Genomic DNA, 16130 nt, shown 5'->3' with positions numbered 1-16130 from the left:
CACTGAACTTCAGCACACGTTTTCTTTGCTCACACATTAAAGACTTAACTTTGATACAGTAGGCTAATGGCCCCAGGAGTTCAAAAAAAGGTTTACCGACCCAAAAATCTGCAGACAGTGCACATAAAAACAGTGTTCATATGCCTAACCCATGTTTTCTGCGCATAAATCCCGAGTACAGGACGGGATTTGTGCTCAGAAAACACTCCCGCCCCACGAACTCCAGGTTCAGCCCCATAGATAACACTAGCCCCCAAAACTTTATTCCTTCTCTGATCAGGAGTTAAATTTCCGGCATTAAGAAAACCTGAGTTAAGCCTTCGCATTTCTCTGCATTGGGACTTAATAGCTAATGCCGTCATTAACAAGGGTTTTTGCATGGAGGAACACTAATTTGTGCGCACTTGCTAGTGTGTGGTTGTGTGCTTTTTATTTTTTTCTGTGCAAAATTCCTTGCTAAACCAGGATTTAAGTTCTGCGCACAAAAACGTGTGCACATCCACTCGCTAGCATGTGCGTGCAGTCCAGAACACTTATATTTTTCCTTTTTTGCGTATTTTTCAGAGCAGACTACAAAAAGGGTTTTCAGAGCAGCTTTTTTTTTTTTAGATGGTAGTGCAGTATATAACCAATACATTATGACAATTATAGGATTATAAATTTCACCAAGCCTATGTAGTGCTTCTGGATAAGGAGCTTCTCAATTCTAGTGTTTCAAAGTATTTTGGGAGCCAATTTTTAATTGCACCATCAGGAAAACAAGACCTAATGAATTACTCTACCTTTATTTTGCATAATACACTGGAGCATTCACTTGTAACCTCTCAATTAAAAGAATTCTGTATTTCTGTCTTGATTTGTCCTGTCTTTTTCCATCCTCTATTCACAAAAAGCCTCTACCCCACTGTTCTTAAGATCCGTTAGCTTTATTCCCTCACCCCCATGCACTTGATGTGAAGGAAGGTGGAGAGGCTTGATGCACCACACAACCTTCATTTCTGGTTCCTTGACATTTTATTCTGTTAGGCATGGCATCTACCCTATATAGGGCCAGCCTGCAAATAGCAGTCAAAGATCAGGATCTGACATTCCCTTACCCCCCCCCCCCTCCCCCCCCCCAGCCAGGTGCAAAGGCATGACTCCAGCTCCAGGAACTGAACTCATATCTTCTGCTCAACCCTGGCTGGACCAGGACTTCTGCTATACAAGAAAGAGGATCAAGTAATGAAAACACATGATACATCACTTTAAATTATTTATTCTTCATTGACAGGCAGGGCTGAGTTAGCCATGACACATGTGGGCTGTCATCTGGCAGTGAATGGACCCTTCGCTACTAGATCATAGAGCTTTTGCTCTACTGAACATGTGTGGGAGTTCCCATGTGAGCACTACCTCGTGAGCTCTCAAATATTTTTGTCTGAGCTGCTGTTCCCTTTTCTTAAGTATCTTAGAATTTTCCTTTTACCTATTTCACTTTTTTCTTACTCCAGCATTATTGCTGGCTTGCCTTGCAGGCTTGGCAGCCTCTCAACAGCACTTTTCAGTGTTACAAAAAAAAAAAAAAGATTAAAGATCAGCATTTCCAGCCCTAAGAAAACCACTTCTAGCAGTTTTAAGGACTGCGTCTGTGGCAAGAAAATGTCTATCACTGATGGCCTCGACATGTACTATCAATGTCTAGGGCCAGACCACGATGCACCGAATTGTTACTACTGTAATCAGATGACACTGAGGACTTGGAGGTCCAGAGCCTGGAAAATGGCGGCATTAAATAGGTCAGTAAAAGCCACAGTCTATCCTCCTCCTCAAACTCCTCCGGTGCCGTGTTGAACAGGAACTACTTGAGCAGAGCTCCCTCTCCTGTAGTTCGAGCTCTTGAGTCTACTTTTTCAACAGGAGTGAGCATTGACAGGAGTCCGTTAGCCTTTCATAGGCTTTGCGGAACTTGGTGGCAACCAAGAAGAAAACACCATATGTCAGAGCTGGCAGCACAGTCAGTGTCATTGACACATCAAGCCCCAACACCATCTGAGCATCACCACTTGGCGCTGATGATGCTTTCAGCACCAGTGAAGCATCTGGTCTGTTGATGCATCAGGTCCTAGTATATTTGATGCTCCAAGCCCTGGAATACTTTGGTTTCCACCAGAAAATCTTCAGCCAGAAGAACTTACAAATTCAGATGGAAATGCTTTTCTTCCTGGTGTTGAGGAAAATCTCTGGACTCTTTCACCTGTGAGCCAAAGAAGTTGCTATAGTACTTATTCTCCTTATTCGAGTCAAAATGCATCTTAGTGCCTTAGTGGCTTACCATGTTCACGTGACTGGCAAATTAATATCTGGCTATCAAAAGCACACAAGGCCATGGGACCTTAATGTGATATTGGTGCAGCTCATGAAGTCAGCTGTATTGAAGTTCATCACATGGAAAGTACTATTCTTAGTTGCCATTATGTTAGCTAGAAGAACCAGTGAGCTTCAGATATTAGTGCGCTACTTGCTGTATATGCAGTTTGTCCACAATAGAGTGGAGCTCCGCACTCACCCCGTGTTTCTTCCAAAAGTGATGTCTGCTTTTCATATAAATCAAGCCATCATGTTGCCCATGTTCTTTTTGAGGTTGCATGCACATGAAGGTGAGGATATTCTTCATTCATTAAACTGCAAAAGAGCTTGGCTCACTATTGAAACAGAGCTGTCATATTGTCAGACCTCACAACTTTTCCTCTCATGATCCTAACTGACTGGGCATAGCAGTTGCCAAGCACACTTTGTCCAACTAGTTGGTGGACTGTATTCATTCCTATGCTCTGGCTGGCCTCAAGATCACAGACTAGGCGAGAGCCATGGCTATATCAGTGGTGCACTTCATAGCCATGCCTATTGAAGATATTTACAAAGTTACAGTTTGGTTGTCAGTTCACACCATCAAATCACATTACTGTCTGGACAAATTATCAAGAAGCAGTTGTGCACAGCCTCTCAAACCAGTAGTCCACACTTCAGGTTGCTTTTTTAGTAATTGCTCCACTGCAGCCTTCAGCTTGGGACTCCTCACATATCATGGCTAATTCAGCCCTGCAAGTCGATGGAGTATCATGGAATATGAGCCCTTGGCTATGGTGTGGTTGCAGCCTAGCAGGGGAACCCACTAGGCCCAAGTCAAAAGAACGTGGACATGCTCTTGCTAGGACATGGTCTAGGGCTTCATCTATACTAGCTCCGTTCCCCACAGGTTGAGCCCTTGGGTTCGATGGGCCAGCAAGGCTTAGGCGATGGTCTTGTAAGGAGTGGTCAGATGAAGTTGGATAGCAGGCCACGGTCGGGGCAGGCAGCAAACAAGCAGTCAAAATCCCGGCAGAGGTCAGGGAAGGTGGAGATCCAGAAGCATAGTCCAAGGCCAAGCTCAGAGCAGAAATCAGGCAAAGGGGACAAGACACAGGCAGATGGCAAGGCTGGGATAAAAAAAAAAACAGGGTGCACAGGGCAAAGCAGAGACAGGCAGGGCAGGGTCAAGGCAAGACAAGGCAAAGCCGGAAGGAGAGCAACATGCATTGCACAGGATGCAGGAGGATCTGTTGCTGAAGCTTCAGCCAGATGGACAGCTGGGGGATATATACTGGAGTGCTGATAATGTCAGAGGGCATCACGGTTCTGTTCTCGCCGCAGAGCCTTTAAGTGGGAAGAGAGCGTGCGAGAGCGGTGGCGTCCATGCTATGAAGAGGAAGGCATGGTGTCAGGGTGGGCAGGTGGCAACCTGATCGTGGACAACCAGTCACAGGGCTGTCCCTGTTTGTCTACTATAGAAGGCAGGATAAATTAGCCATGCTTAATTCCCACCCACCTCCCTGGAGAATCAACTACCAAGCTAAAGCTCAGCGTTACAAAAAACTTGAGGGACTCATGAGGCAGCATCCATGAGGGAACTCCTACATGAACTCAGATTAGCAAAAGCTCTGAGCTAGGAGAGAAGGGTCCGTTGGGCACCATTGGATGATGTCACCCACATATCATGCCTTATTCATCCTGCTATCTTTGGAGAGCCCCATTTATGGTAAGCAAACTTGCTCTTGATTTGATTGATTCAGGTTATACACCTTCATATTGGTTAAGAATAAAAACCTAAGTTCAAAAGCAGTACATGTCATAAAATAAATTCCAATAAAATATTTAGAATACATAAGTTAAAATACTCTGGAGGGGGGGCAGAAACAAAACCAGATACGTTATGAAGTTGTTAGTTTAGAATCTTCATATGATTTGGGAAAACATCCATGCTTTCAAAGCCTTGAGCTGGGTCTCGGCTGTCTTTCTTACACAGTGGGCAGTGGCCTTCCCCCATTGACTTTATTCTGAAACGAATTAACAAATATTTTCATGTTTTTAAACTAAAGAAAGAAATTGAAGTGCCCATTAAAAATAAATTAATGAACGGAGACAAATTTTTCACCTCTGCACATCCCAAATAAAAATTCAATCTAAAACGTGCTCAGCTTTATGTGGTACCAGCCTGGATTTTGCTGTACAAAACCCAAATTAGTCATAGATGATAAAAGTTCCACATCAATGGAACCTTTTTGACCATGAAAATGGAATACTAATATCTTCTAAAATTTCAAGTTTGAATGAATAGTGTAAATTTCAGCAAATCAGTTCTTTCTAGTTTGGTTCATATACCTGAACTGGGGGGGGGGGGGGGGGGGGGAGCAGTAAACTGCCATACAAGTAAAAGAACGTTTTTAGCATTGAACTTAACAAATAAGATGTCCACAAAAGGAACAGAGGCCACATCAACCTTATTAACTATTAAAGTGGAATGTAAGGTAATTGCTACCCCTCCTCCCTGGTGAAAAAGGTAACCGAGGGCAGGCTTGGCCTAAGCACTTCATAATAAAAGTTTGGGGATTTTAATGCAAAGGTTTTTTTTTTCCCCCCCCCTCCCCTTTTTCTTGTGTTGTGCAGCCTCTGTACCACAGGTGTGGTACGATTGCATATCAATAACTGGTTGGAAGTGAGTTTCTGTCTGCCTCATAAAATCCATTGCGTTGCATCAAAATTTATCCCACCGGAAGCCATAGAGAGAAGTCTGAAAGCCATCCGGTAAGCTTGCTTCCTTTTAGAAAGGTCATCGTCTGCCGCTCCTCTGCTGTCCGCAGGTGGGTGTTGCGCAGAATTTCCAGAGGGGTTCAACATGTTAGCTGGAGTAATTTTTTGATTTTATGCATTAAGGACCATTTTTTCCCCCCAAGTTCCTGAGCAGCATAAAAGACTGAGGTCAGGAGATATTTGACCTGTCGAATTTTTTTTTCCTCCCCTCATAACGCTTGTGCTATTTGGACTGTCTTGGATGTCTGACTTTGTCCCACGTGTTTATTTTTCTGCATCGTTGCTTTACCCTCTTGATATTGCAGCATAGAGACTTGAGTCATTTTCATGCCAATTTTCTTGGTGCTGATATTGCTATATTTTAAATTCATGTTTCGAGTTCTCCCTATCCTCTGCAGTCTCCTCACTAAAAATGTATAGAACCCTTTAGGGTTATCAAATGGTTATCAGGAACAGGCTGAGCCAGTCCTCGTTTTTCCCCATTCCATCTATGGATGTATAGTCTGGCTTTTCTTAGAAGCATGTGGGCCAAGGCACTCATCCATGATGTACAAGTGACTTAATTAGGTTTTAGAATGATGAAAAGCCACTGCGCATATCCATGCACCTGATCCTAAACACTGCCCACAATCCCCCGTAACATGTAATGTTCTTCAGTGTTTTGCATGTCATTAGGGGACTCTGCATTGTTGCCCTTCTGGTTTTGATCTGTGTGTGTGTGTGTGTGCTGGAAAGCTCAGTTCAGCAATAGGTTCCCAAGTTGGGCTGTGCGGTAGATTTCCAGGGTTCTTGGTTAAAGCCACTTGTCTCCGTTTTTTTATGCTGTTGAGATTTGACCGCTTCCTTTGTTTTTGCCCAACAGAAATAGCTAGTGCAGGCCAGCCTGCTTTTAGGGCTTTGAACTGGTGCTGCTTCAAATGGGTGCTGCTGTAGCACTATGGTCCCTGTTTTCCAAGGAGGAATTATCCCTTTCCTGTCTCTCAGCCCTGCTTACGAGTGCCAAAATCTTAAATCCAGCCCTGTGCATTGGTAGTTATTTTTCTGTAAGTATAGTTCCTGCTGGGGAAGGCATTTTCAAAGGGAAACTCCATGTAGAGTTTCCCTTTGAAAATGAGCTTGCAGGCACACAGGAACTTTGCAACCTCCATGCGGGCTTTGAAAATATGAACTGCCAAAAGTTATAGCCCCCAAATGTTAACTAAATTATGATTTCAGAAATGGGTGAAACCTTTCCTCTCTTTGATTTGGCTACCTGTAAGCCCCCTACATACAGAGACACACCATTCACTTGTAGTGCAGTGACTCCTCCGGTGATGTGTTAAAGGCATTGTTGCTTATAATATTTTGCATAGAAAAATTGTCACTTAGTTTTGAAATTGCCATTTTGTCTACTTTCAGAATATATCATTTGGGCCTTGATGTCTTGGTGCTGAGATTTTGTATTGAAAGAGGACACGGGCAGTGATTATAGACTGCAGCAGCAGTAGAAACATAATTTTGCCAGTAGGCAAAGGGAGGAGGCAGGGCAGCAGCACTTCCTGCCTTACCCCCCTCCTGTGGGGTCAGTGTAATACTGTGCAGTTTTAAAGTGTGCGGGGAGAGATGAGTGGAAAGAAGATCTGGAGCGCTGCACTGCTGTGGGGAGAATACGCAGAGGGTCAGCACAGAGGAGGAGGAAGCGGGGCAGCAAACCTGATGCAGGCAAGAGAAGCTACAGAGGGGGGAAAAGAAGGGGGGGCTGGCTGTAAAACCTAGGAGAGAAGAAGCAGGGTGTTACTCGGTATCTTCTGGGACACATGAGAGTAGTAGAAATTGCTGGCTTTCCACCAGGCAAATGCTTCCAACAGAGCAGGGGCGTGGCACCTTCTGGTTCACTCTTGTAGGTGGCACCCAGCTGCATGATGGGCACATCGGTGCCTACTTGTTCCAAAAACCCACGGATGGAATTTCCTGCGGGCCCCCTCTCCTCCACTGATCTTAGAGTGAGTGCAAATGTTTTGTTTTGGCTAGTTGGACCTGAAATGTCATGCCTCACATTATATAGTGGTAGACACAGCATTCCGCCCCGCCCCAGTGAGGGAAGAATGACCAGCACCGTTCATTACCTTTCCCACAGGCCTTACCATGCCTTGCTACTCCTGAACGATGAGAAGTCCTTGCTGAGTGAGCTCCCCCTAGACTGCTCCCCTGCTCTGGTACGAGTGATTAAATCCACCTCTGCTGTGAAGAACCTGCAGCAGTTGGCCCAGGATGCTGACCTGGCCTTATTACAGGTATGCTAATACTATAAAAAGTATATTCCTCTCTTAGTCAACAAATCTAGATATTATTGTGTAAGACGCTAACTATGAAAATATTCTAAATTCAACAAATTATTTCTTCACCAAGATCCCAGTCACCTTGTATATGTTTTATTATTTATATTATGCTTCAAGGACCTTCATAACACCCCATGGATAAAGAGCATTGCTGCTCAAATTTTTGTGGCTACGGGGTCATTTTTAATCATTGGTCCAAAACAGTCTATAAATTAAAATTTTGGGTTTTTTTTTCTTATTTACTTATCTTTTTTCTTAAAAAATAAAGCATTTTCATTAACTACTTGTATGGATTGAAGTACTTCCCTTTTCGGTGGATATTTAATGTCTGAACCCAGAGTCTAGTCCGACATGATCATGTTTCGCTACCCGCTTTATCAGGAACGTCTCTGATATCGACAACTCTGTGTTAGGGATTGTTTTCCTTCATAATCTCATGGATCTCTGTGAGAGTGTAGTCAGACGATCATGGGAGGAAAAAAACCTTGAGATTACTGCCTCTGCAGAATTTTCAGCCCCGGCCTGCCCAAGGACCACAGAGCGATGGACCCTCTGGGGAGGAAAGTGTTTCAGGAGGCCATGTTCATTGCCCACATTGCTTCCTAGCAGCTTTACATGAGCCAGTACTTGCGGGACATCCAAAAGCAAGTGCAGGAGGTGGCCTAGCAGCTGCCTCAACAGCAGCAAGACACCCTCATGTTGCTGGTGCATAAGGGCCTGGCATGCAGGAAATCCGAGGTCTGAGTGACCTACGATGTTTTCAAGACAGCATCGAGAGTCCTGCAGTGGGAATCAGTGCCCGAGGAATGGCATGGCTGCGGGCCTCGGATCTTCGACCAGAGGTACAAGAATGACTCGCCAACATGCCATGTACTGGAGAGAAACTCTTTGGAGATAGAGTGAGGGATGCGGTTGCCCAACTTCAGCACCACCATGAAACCCTCCAAAAACTCTGCCAGCACGCTGGACCCATCCTTATCTTCTAGGAGGCCAGTGAGAACGGTACAAAAAAAGTCTTTCTTTCACCAGAGGAAGTGCCCCCTCACTCCCGTCAACTCCATCAGGGCTTCTGTGGTCGTTCCACATGTTGAGGCTGTTGGACTACATGGCCGCAACCTTCCATGTCACTCCCTTGCACGATAACACATGGGCAGAACCCAATGAACTCTGAGGTTGCAGTGGTGCCAGGCCACTCAGAACATCCAAGACTGCATCAGTCACCCAGTCTCTCCAGGACTTATTGTCCTGATAGCTGGTACTTTCAGATCTGGAACGGGGAATTTCTTTTCAAAGGCCTCCTACCCAAATTGTCCTTATTATGGATGCGACCTCTCTGGGCTGGAGAGCTCATATAGATGGGTTCAGCAACCAGGATCTCTGGTCTGCTCAGGAAAGCTGTTGTCAAATCAACTTCTTGGAGCTTTGGGCGATCAGGTATGTGCTGTGGGCTTTCAGAGATCGGCTGTCCAACAAAGTTTTTTCCTGATCCAAACAGACAACCAGGTAGCTATGTGGTATATCAACAAGCAGGGAGGCACCGGAGCATACCTCCTCTGTCAGGAAGCTGTCCAGATATGGTCATGGGCCCTGTTCCATGGGATGGTACTCAGGGCTGTGTACCTGGCCAAGACAGAGAATGTGGTATTGGACAAACTGAGTTGTGCCTTCAGACCCCACGAGTCGTCCCTATACCAGGGGGTAATGAATTGGGTATTCTTCATCTGGAGGAGCCCCGTCATAGATCTGTTCGCATCCCCTTGCAATAGGAAGGTGTCTCAGTTCTGCTCCTTGTACAGGTCAAACTGCAAACCAGCCTCTGATGCCCTTGCCCATCACTGGGGCAAGGGTCTTCTGTATGCGTATCCTCCGACTCTCTTGAAGCTTCGTGAGGAAAAGGGGACTATGATCCTCATAGTCCTTTATTGGCCAAGACAGGTCTGGTTTCCACTCCTACAGGAGTTGACCATCCAGAGACCGATCAGTCTAGGGATTTCCCCAGATCTCCTCAATCACGATCGAGGCAGGTTGCATCATCCCAACCTCCAGGTCCTGTCACTCACAGCCTGGATGTTGAGAGATTAAATCTGCAGCCACTTGATCTTTCAGAGGATGTGTCTCAGGTCCTGGTGGCTTCTAGACAGTGAGGTGGCTTCTAGACAGTGAGGTTCCAATAATTAGAAAAGTAGTCCAAGTGCCTGTAACTAAAAACTCACCTGAGCTAAAAAATTCTAACTTATCCCTATCAATTAAAAAGCAGAATAAAAATACAATCAAAAAACAAACTTTGAAATGTTTGTATGCTAATGCCAGAAGTCTAAGAAGTAAGATGGGAGAACTAGAATGTATAGCAGTAAATGATGACATAGACTTAATTGGCATCTCAGAGACATGGTGGAAAGAGGATAACCAATGGGACAGTGCTATACCGGGGTACAAATTATATCGCAATGACAGAGAGGAGCAGTCGGGAGGAGGTGTGGCGCTTTATGTCCGGGATGGCATAGAGTCCAACAGGATAAACATCCTACATGAGACTAAATACAAAATTGAATCTTTATGGGTAGAAATCCCTTGTGTATCAGGGAAGACTACAGTGATAGGGGTATACTACCGTCCACCTGGTCAAGATGGTGAGATGGACAGTGAAATGCTAAGAGAAATTAGGGAAGCTAACCAAATTGGTAGTGCAGTAATAATGGGAGACTTCAATTACCCCAATATAGACTGGGTAAATGTATCATCGGGTCACGCTAGAGAGATAACGTTCCTGGATGGAATAAATGATAGCTTTATGGAGCAATTGGTTCAGGAACCGACGAGAGAGGGAGCAATTTTAGATCTAATTCTCAGTGGAGCACAGGACTTGGTGAGAGAGGTAACGGTGGTGGGGCCACTTGGCAATAGTGATCATAATATGATCAAATTTGATTTAATGACTGGAAAAGGAACAGTGTGCAAATCCAAGGCTCTCGTGCTAAACTTTCAAAAGGGAAACTTTGATAAAATGAGAAAAATTGTTAGAAAAAAACTGAAAGGAGCAGCTACAAAAGTAAAAAATGTCCAAGAGGCGTGGTCATTGTTAAAAAATACCATTCTAGAAGCACAGTCCAGATGTATTCCTCACATTAAGAAAGGTGGAAAGAAGGCAAAACGATTACCGGCATGGTTAAAAGGGGAGGTGAAAGAAGCTATTTTAGCCAAAAGATCGTCATTCAAAAATTGGAAGAAGGATCCAACAGAAGAAAATAGGATAAAGCATAAACATTGGCAAGTTAAATGTAAGACATTGATAAGACAGGCTAAGAGAGAATTTGAAAAGAAGTTGGCTGTAGAGGCAAAAACTCACAGTAAAAACTTTTTAAAATATATCCGAAGCAGAAAGCATGTGAGGGAGTCAGTTGGACCGTTAGATGATCGAGGGGTTAAAGGGGCACTTAGAGAAGATAAGGCCATCGCGGAAAGATTAAATGATTTCTTTGCTTCGGTGTTTACTGAAGAGGATGTTGGGGAGGTACCCGTAATGGAGAAGGTTTTCATGGGTAATGATTCAGATGGACTGAATCAAATCACGGTGAACCTAGAAGATGTGGTAGGCCTGATTGACAAACTGAAGAGTAGTAAATCACCTGGACCGGATGGTATACACCCCAGAGTTCTGAAGGAACTAAAAAATGAAATTTCAGACCTATTAGTAAAAATTTGTAACTTATCATTAAAATCATCCATTGTACCTGAAGACTGGAGGATAGCAAATGTAACCCCAATATTTAAAAAGGGCTCCAGGGGCGATCCGGGAAACTACAGACCGGTTAGCCTGACTTCAGTGCCAGGAAAAATAGTGGAAAGTGTTCTAAACATCAAAATCACAGAACATATAGAAAGACATGGTTTAATGGAACAAAGTCAGCATGGCTTTACCCAGGGCAAGTCTTGCCTCACAAATCTGCTTCACTTTTTTGAAGGAGTTAATAAACATGTGGATAAAGGTGAACCGGTAGATATAGTATACTTGGATTTTCAGAAGGCGTTTGACAAAGTTCCTCATGAGAGGCTTCTAGGAAAAGTAAAAAGTCATGGGATAGGTGGCGATGTCCTTTCGTGGATTGCAAACTGGCTAAAAGACAGGAAACAGAGAGTAGGATTAAATGGGCAATTTTCTCAGTGGAAGGGAGTGGACAGTGGAGTACCTCAGGGTTCTGTGTTGGGACCCTTACTGTTCAATATATTTATAAATGATCTGGAAAGAAATACGACGAGTGAGATAATCAAATTTGCAGATGACACAAAATTGTGCAGAGTAGTTAAATCACAAGCAGATTGTGATAAATTGCAGGAAGACCTTGTGAGACTGGAAAATTGGGCATCCAAATGGCAGATGAAATTTAATGTGGATAAGTGCAAGGTGATGCATATAGGGAAAAATAACCCATGCTATAATTACACAATGTTGGGTTCCATATTAGGTGCTACAACCCAAGAAAGAGATCTAGGTGTCATAGTGGATAACACATTGAAATCGTCGGTTCAGTGTGCTGCGGCAGTCAAAAAAGCAAACAGAATGTTGGGAATTATTAGAAAAGGAATGATGAATAAAACAGAAAATGTCATAATGCCTCTGTATCGCTCCATGGTGAGACCGCACCTTGAATTCTGTGTACAATTCTGGTCGCCGCATCTCAAAAAAGATATAATTGCGGTGGAGAAGGTACAGAGAAGGGCTACCAAAATGATAAGGGGAATGGAACAACTCCCCTATGAGGAAAGACTAAAGAGGTTAGGACTTTTCAGCTTGGAGAAGCGACGACTGAGGGGGGATATGATAGAGGTGTTTAAAATCATGAGAGGTCTAGAACGGGTAGATGTGAATCGGTTATTTACTCTTTCGGATAGTAGAAGGACTAGGGGACACTCCATGAAGTTAGCATGGGGCACATTTAAAACTAATCGGAGAAAGTTCTTTTTTACTCAACGCACAATTAAACTCTGGAATTTGTTGCCAGAGAATGTGGTTCGTGCAGTTAGTATAGCTGTGTTTAAAAAAGGATTGGATAAGTTCTTGGAGGAGAAGTCCATTACCTGCTATTAAGTTCACTTAGAGAATAGCCACTGCCATTAGCAATGGTTACATGGAATAGACTTAGTTTTTGGGTACTTGCCAGGTTCTTATGGCCTGGATTGGCCACTGTTGGAAACAGGATGCTGGGCTTGATGGACCCTTGGTCTGACCCAGTATGGCATTTTCTTATGTTCTTATGTTCCACTGGAAAGTCCTATGGACTGAAGTGGAGGAGGTTTTCCTTGTGGTGTGAGTAGAAGCCCTAGATCTGTTCTCCTGCCCCCCACAAAAACTGCTTGATTACATTCTACACATATCGGAAGCTGGCTTAAAAACCGTTAGAGTTCATCTCAATGCAACTGGTATATACCACCAGAGTGTAAATGGTATGCCCATCTCTGTATAGCCTATAGTTGTACAATTGATGTGGGACCTGCTTCAGTTGAAGCCTCCCCTAAGGCCTCCTGCTGTGTCTTGGGACCTCAACATGGTGTTAGCTCAGCTGATGAAAGTTCCTTTTGAGCCAGGACATACCTGTGACCTGAAGTACCTCACCTGGAAGGTCATATTTTTGGTGGCAGTTAGTTGCAAGCCTTAGTGACTTAACATACTTACACTAAGTTTTTTTCATGACAGGGTGGTCTTGTGTACGCACCCTAAGTTCCTACCTAAGGTGGTGATGGACTTCCATTGTCTTGCCAACATTCTTTCCAAGGCCCCATTCTCATCAAGGCGAGCAAGCACTGCACATTTTGGGCTGCAGGTGAACCTTGGACTTCTGTCTGGAGTGGACAAAAGCCAATGGACATCCACCCAACTTTTAATTTCTTTTGATAGGTTGGGTGTTGCCATTACCAAACAGACGCTATCCAGTTTGCTAGCAGATTGCATCTCCTGTTATGCTCAGGTGGAACTGCGTCTTGGGGGTCATGTCAAGGCTCATTCTGTCAGAGCCATGGCAGTGTAAGTGGCCCACTTGCGAGCAGTTCCCATGGAGATCTGCAAGGCTGCAACATGGAGTTGTCTCCACACATTCACATCTCATTGTCTGGGTAGGGATGGTTGACATGACAGTAGGTTCGGGCAGTCTGTCCTTTGGAATCTATTTGAGGTGTAGAAACCAATTCTCTCTGCCTAGAGCCTGTTGTTTAGGTTCAGGTTGTGTTCCCTTCTTTTACCAACAGCACCAGTGTTGTGTCCGTTGGCACCTGATTGTGTATCTGTTGGTCTCTTTTTGTGTTAGGGAGCAGCCTGTAACTAGGAATTCACCCATGTGTGAGGACTACCATCCTGCTTATCCTTGGAGAAAGCAGAGTTGCTTACCTGTAACAGGTATTCTCCAAGTCCTCATGACCCCACCCGCCGCTGTGTGGAGTTGGGTTTCTCCTAATATTTCATTTTTAAATAATTGTATATTAGAAGACTGAAGAGGGATGACGAGTGATAATGGGCATGCTCAGTGTGCCAATTCAAAGTTCTAGAAACTTTGACATAAGTTTTCCATGTCAGGATGCTAGTCCTCACCCATATGTGAGGGCTAGCATCCTGCTGTCCTCCGAGAACACCTGTTACGGGTAAGAAATGGTGCTCTCCTTGTAGGACACATGCTCCAGCCCCAAGAGTTGAAATCAGTTATCTAACATTTGGTGTTACAGTCATCTGTGGACCAGGCAATGACACAGTTAATCTTTTTTTCACTGATATCTTGTTTTATTTAAGAAAAGACTAAACCAGTATCCATGAATGTGAAATTTATAGTTTGTTTATGGCATGTTAAGGGAAACCTTGAGAGAGGTCTGTTATAGCAATGTTTAATTTCTTTTGGTTGGAGCAGACACACATCTTTCACACAACCACTGCAAGTTGATCTCTTAAACTGTAAGAGAAAACTTTCCCTATGCCCATCAGAGAATATACTGAGGTAGGTAATCAAAAGCTAGCTGGGTATCTAAATTAGTCTTAATCATCTAAGTTTAGACTTGCTATTGAGCAGGTCTAACTTAGCCAGTAAGATATCCATCTAAGGCTGAATATCACCATTGAGCCGGATAACTTATCCGGCTAAGTAGCACTGCCCCGATCCACCCATTGCCTGCCCACAACTTATCCAGCTAACCATATAGCCGGATAAGGGATTTATCCAGCCATCTAACAGCCTCTGAACATAACCGGATATTCAGTGGCTGCTATATAGCTGGATAAGTCCTACTTATCTGGCTGTTTGGCGTCCAAATATCGACCTCACGGGCCGTGCTTGTTCTTGGAAATTCCCGGTTCCTAAAACAGATGGAGCGCCACTAGAGAGCAGCAGCTGATTTCGTCTGTAGTGCTGCCTGTCCCTGCCAAGCTACTGTAGTTGGTTCATCAAAGGCGAAGCTGGCCCTTTACATCATGCTTATTTAGGTGATAATGGACGATAAGAAAAGAGAAGCCTTTGGATCTCATGGCTGAGGAAGAGGCTGCATTCCAGACTCAGAAGGTCATTGCACAGTTTGTTTACTGAACAATTTTGTGGTGTGTGGTTTTTAGTTTCTGCATTGAACTTTCAGAAAGGCTTTGAGGTCTGGGTTTCTTTTTTTTTTTTTTTTAATATGAACTTTTGAAGAATCTTTTTTTTTTTTTGGTAAATCAGAGTTTAGATTTGTTGCCATGGGTAAAAGCTGTTAGCCTTAACTGATTGTTTGAGATGTGCTCGTCAAGATGCACTCTGTAACTTTTCACAGAGGATTTTGGACTGTGCAATCGACTGTGAATATGAGTCTGTTGTAGTTTATCTACTCCTTTACACATGTATACAGAGTTGTGAAATAACTAGTCACAATAACTAGTAGCATATAATATTATTTTAACAAATAACAGATTACACTAAGGGGCTGCAATCTTGGACAGTAAGCTAAGGATGGGAGTAATTACAGATGCCAGTTAAGTGGGATGGGGAGCACATTATCAGGCATCTTATGTCCAGGTCAGTGGGGCAGCTTTTGGACTAAAACTTGACATCTCCTAGTCTTCAAACGGAGGCAGTTCCAATTGTCCAAAAGGTTTGGTACCTATAGCAAAACTGTGAGCATAGGGTCATGAGTGACCTGAGCGTTTAATCCTTTTTTGTGAAACCTCAGTAGTAGATTAAGAAGGTTGACTCCTTGTCACCTAGCACAGGCTGAGCCAGTCCTGCTTTTGCTCCACTGCATGCTTGGAGATGTGGTTCTGATTTGTTTAATAAAAGCAAGACTAAATCTCTAGGCATGAAGAGAGGTAAAACCAAAATGGACTCTGCTTGTTCTGTGTGATACCTGGTATTCCAGAACTTGGACAAGTGAAGTGATCTGTAATGAGTTACTTTCCAAAAGTAATAAGTTCTTGGTATATACCAAAGGTTTACTACTGTGATAGAAATCTCATGCTTCCTGCAAGGTACTTCTATTGCTGGTCTTTGGTGTGGCCACAAGGGGCTACCAAGAGAGGCAAAAGGGAGCCTGCAGCTGAACCCAGATCTATCAGCACTGAGTACTAGCCACTGCCTGAAGAGTGCATCTGTTTCAATAATGGTTTATTTTTTTGCATTGAAAATCAAGCATGCATTAACTCTACTCTGATTTTCTTCAGAGGGGATAGAACAGGCTGTAACCAGTTTGTGAGTGGAATTA

The 16130-nt window shown here is 43.8% G+C and overlaps 1 protein-coding gene across 9 annotated transcripts in view; it reads left to right on the top strand.

The window, feature by feature from the left end:
- NPRL3 (NPR3 like, GATOR1 complex subunit) overlaps nucleotides 1-16130 on the top strand; it is a 100213-nt gene that overhangs the window by 57096 nt on the left and 26987 nt on the right. For 8 of the 9 annotated variants that reach the window (XM_029576031.1, XM_029576028.1, XM_029576022.1 and 5 more), the window contains 2 exons: nucleotides 4966-5103; nucleotides 7226-7382. In XM_029576031.1, coding sequence (XP_029431891.1) covers nucleotides 4966-5103; nucleotides 7226-7382 — 295 coding nt within the window. The remainder of the gene's footprint in view (nucleotides 1-4965; nucleotides 5104-7225; nucleotides 7383-16130) is intronic. The other variant, XM_029576026.1, reaches the window with a different exon arrangement.

Source organism: Rhinatrema bivittatum, chromosome 14, assembly GCF_901001135.1.
Source record: "Rhinatrema bivittatum chromosome 14, aRhiBiv1.1, whole genome shotgun sequence".
Classification (NCBI taxonomy): Eukaryota; Metazoa; Chordata; class Amphibia; order Gymnophiona; family Rhinatrematidae; genus Rhinatrema; species Rhinatrema bivittatum.
This window is presented reverse-complemented; position numbering and strand designations above follow the sequence as displayed.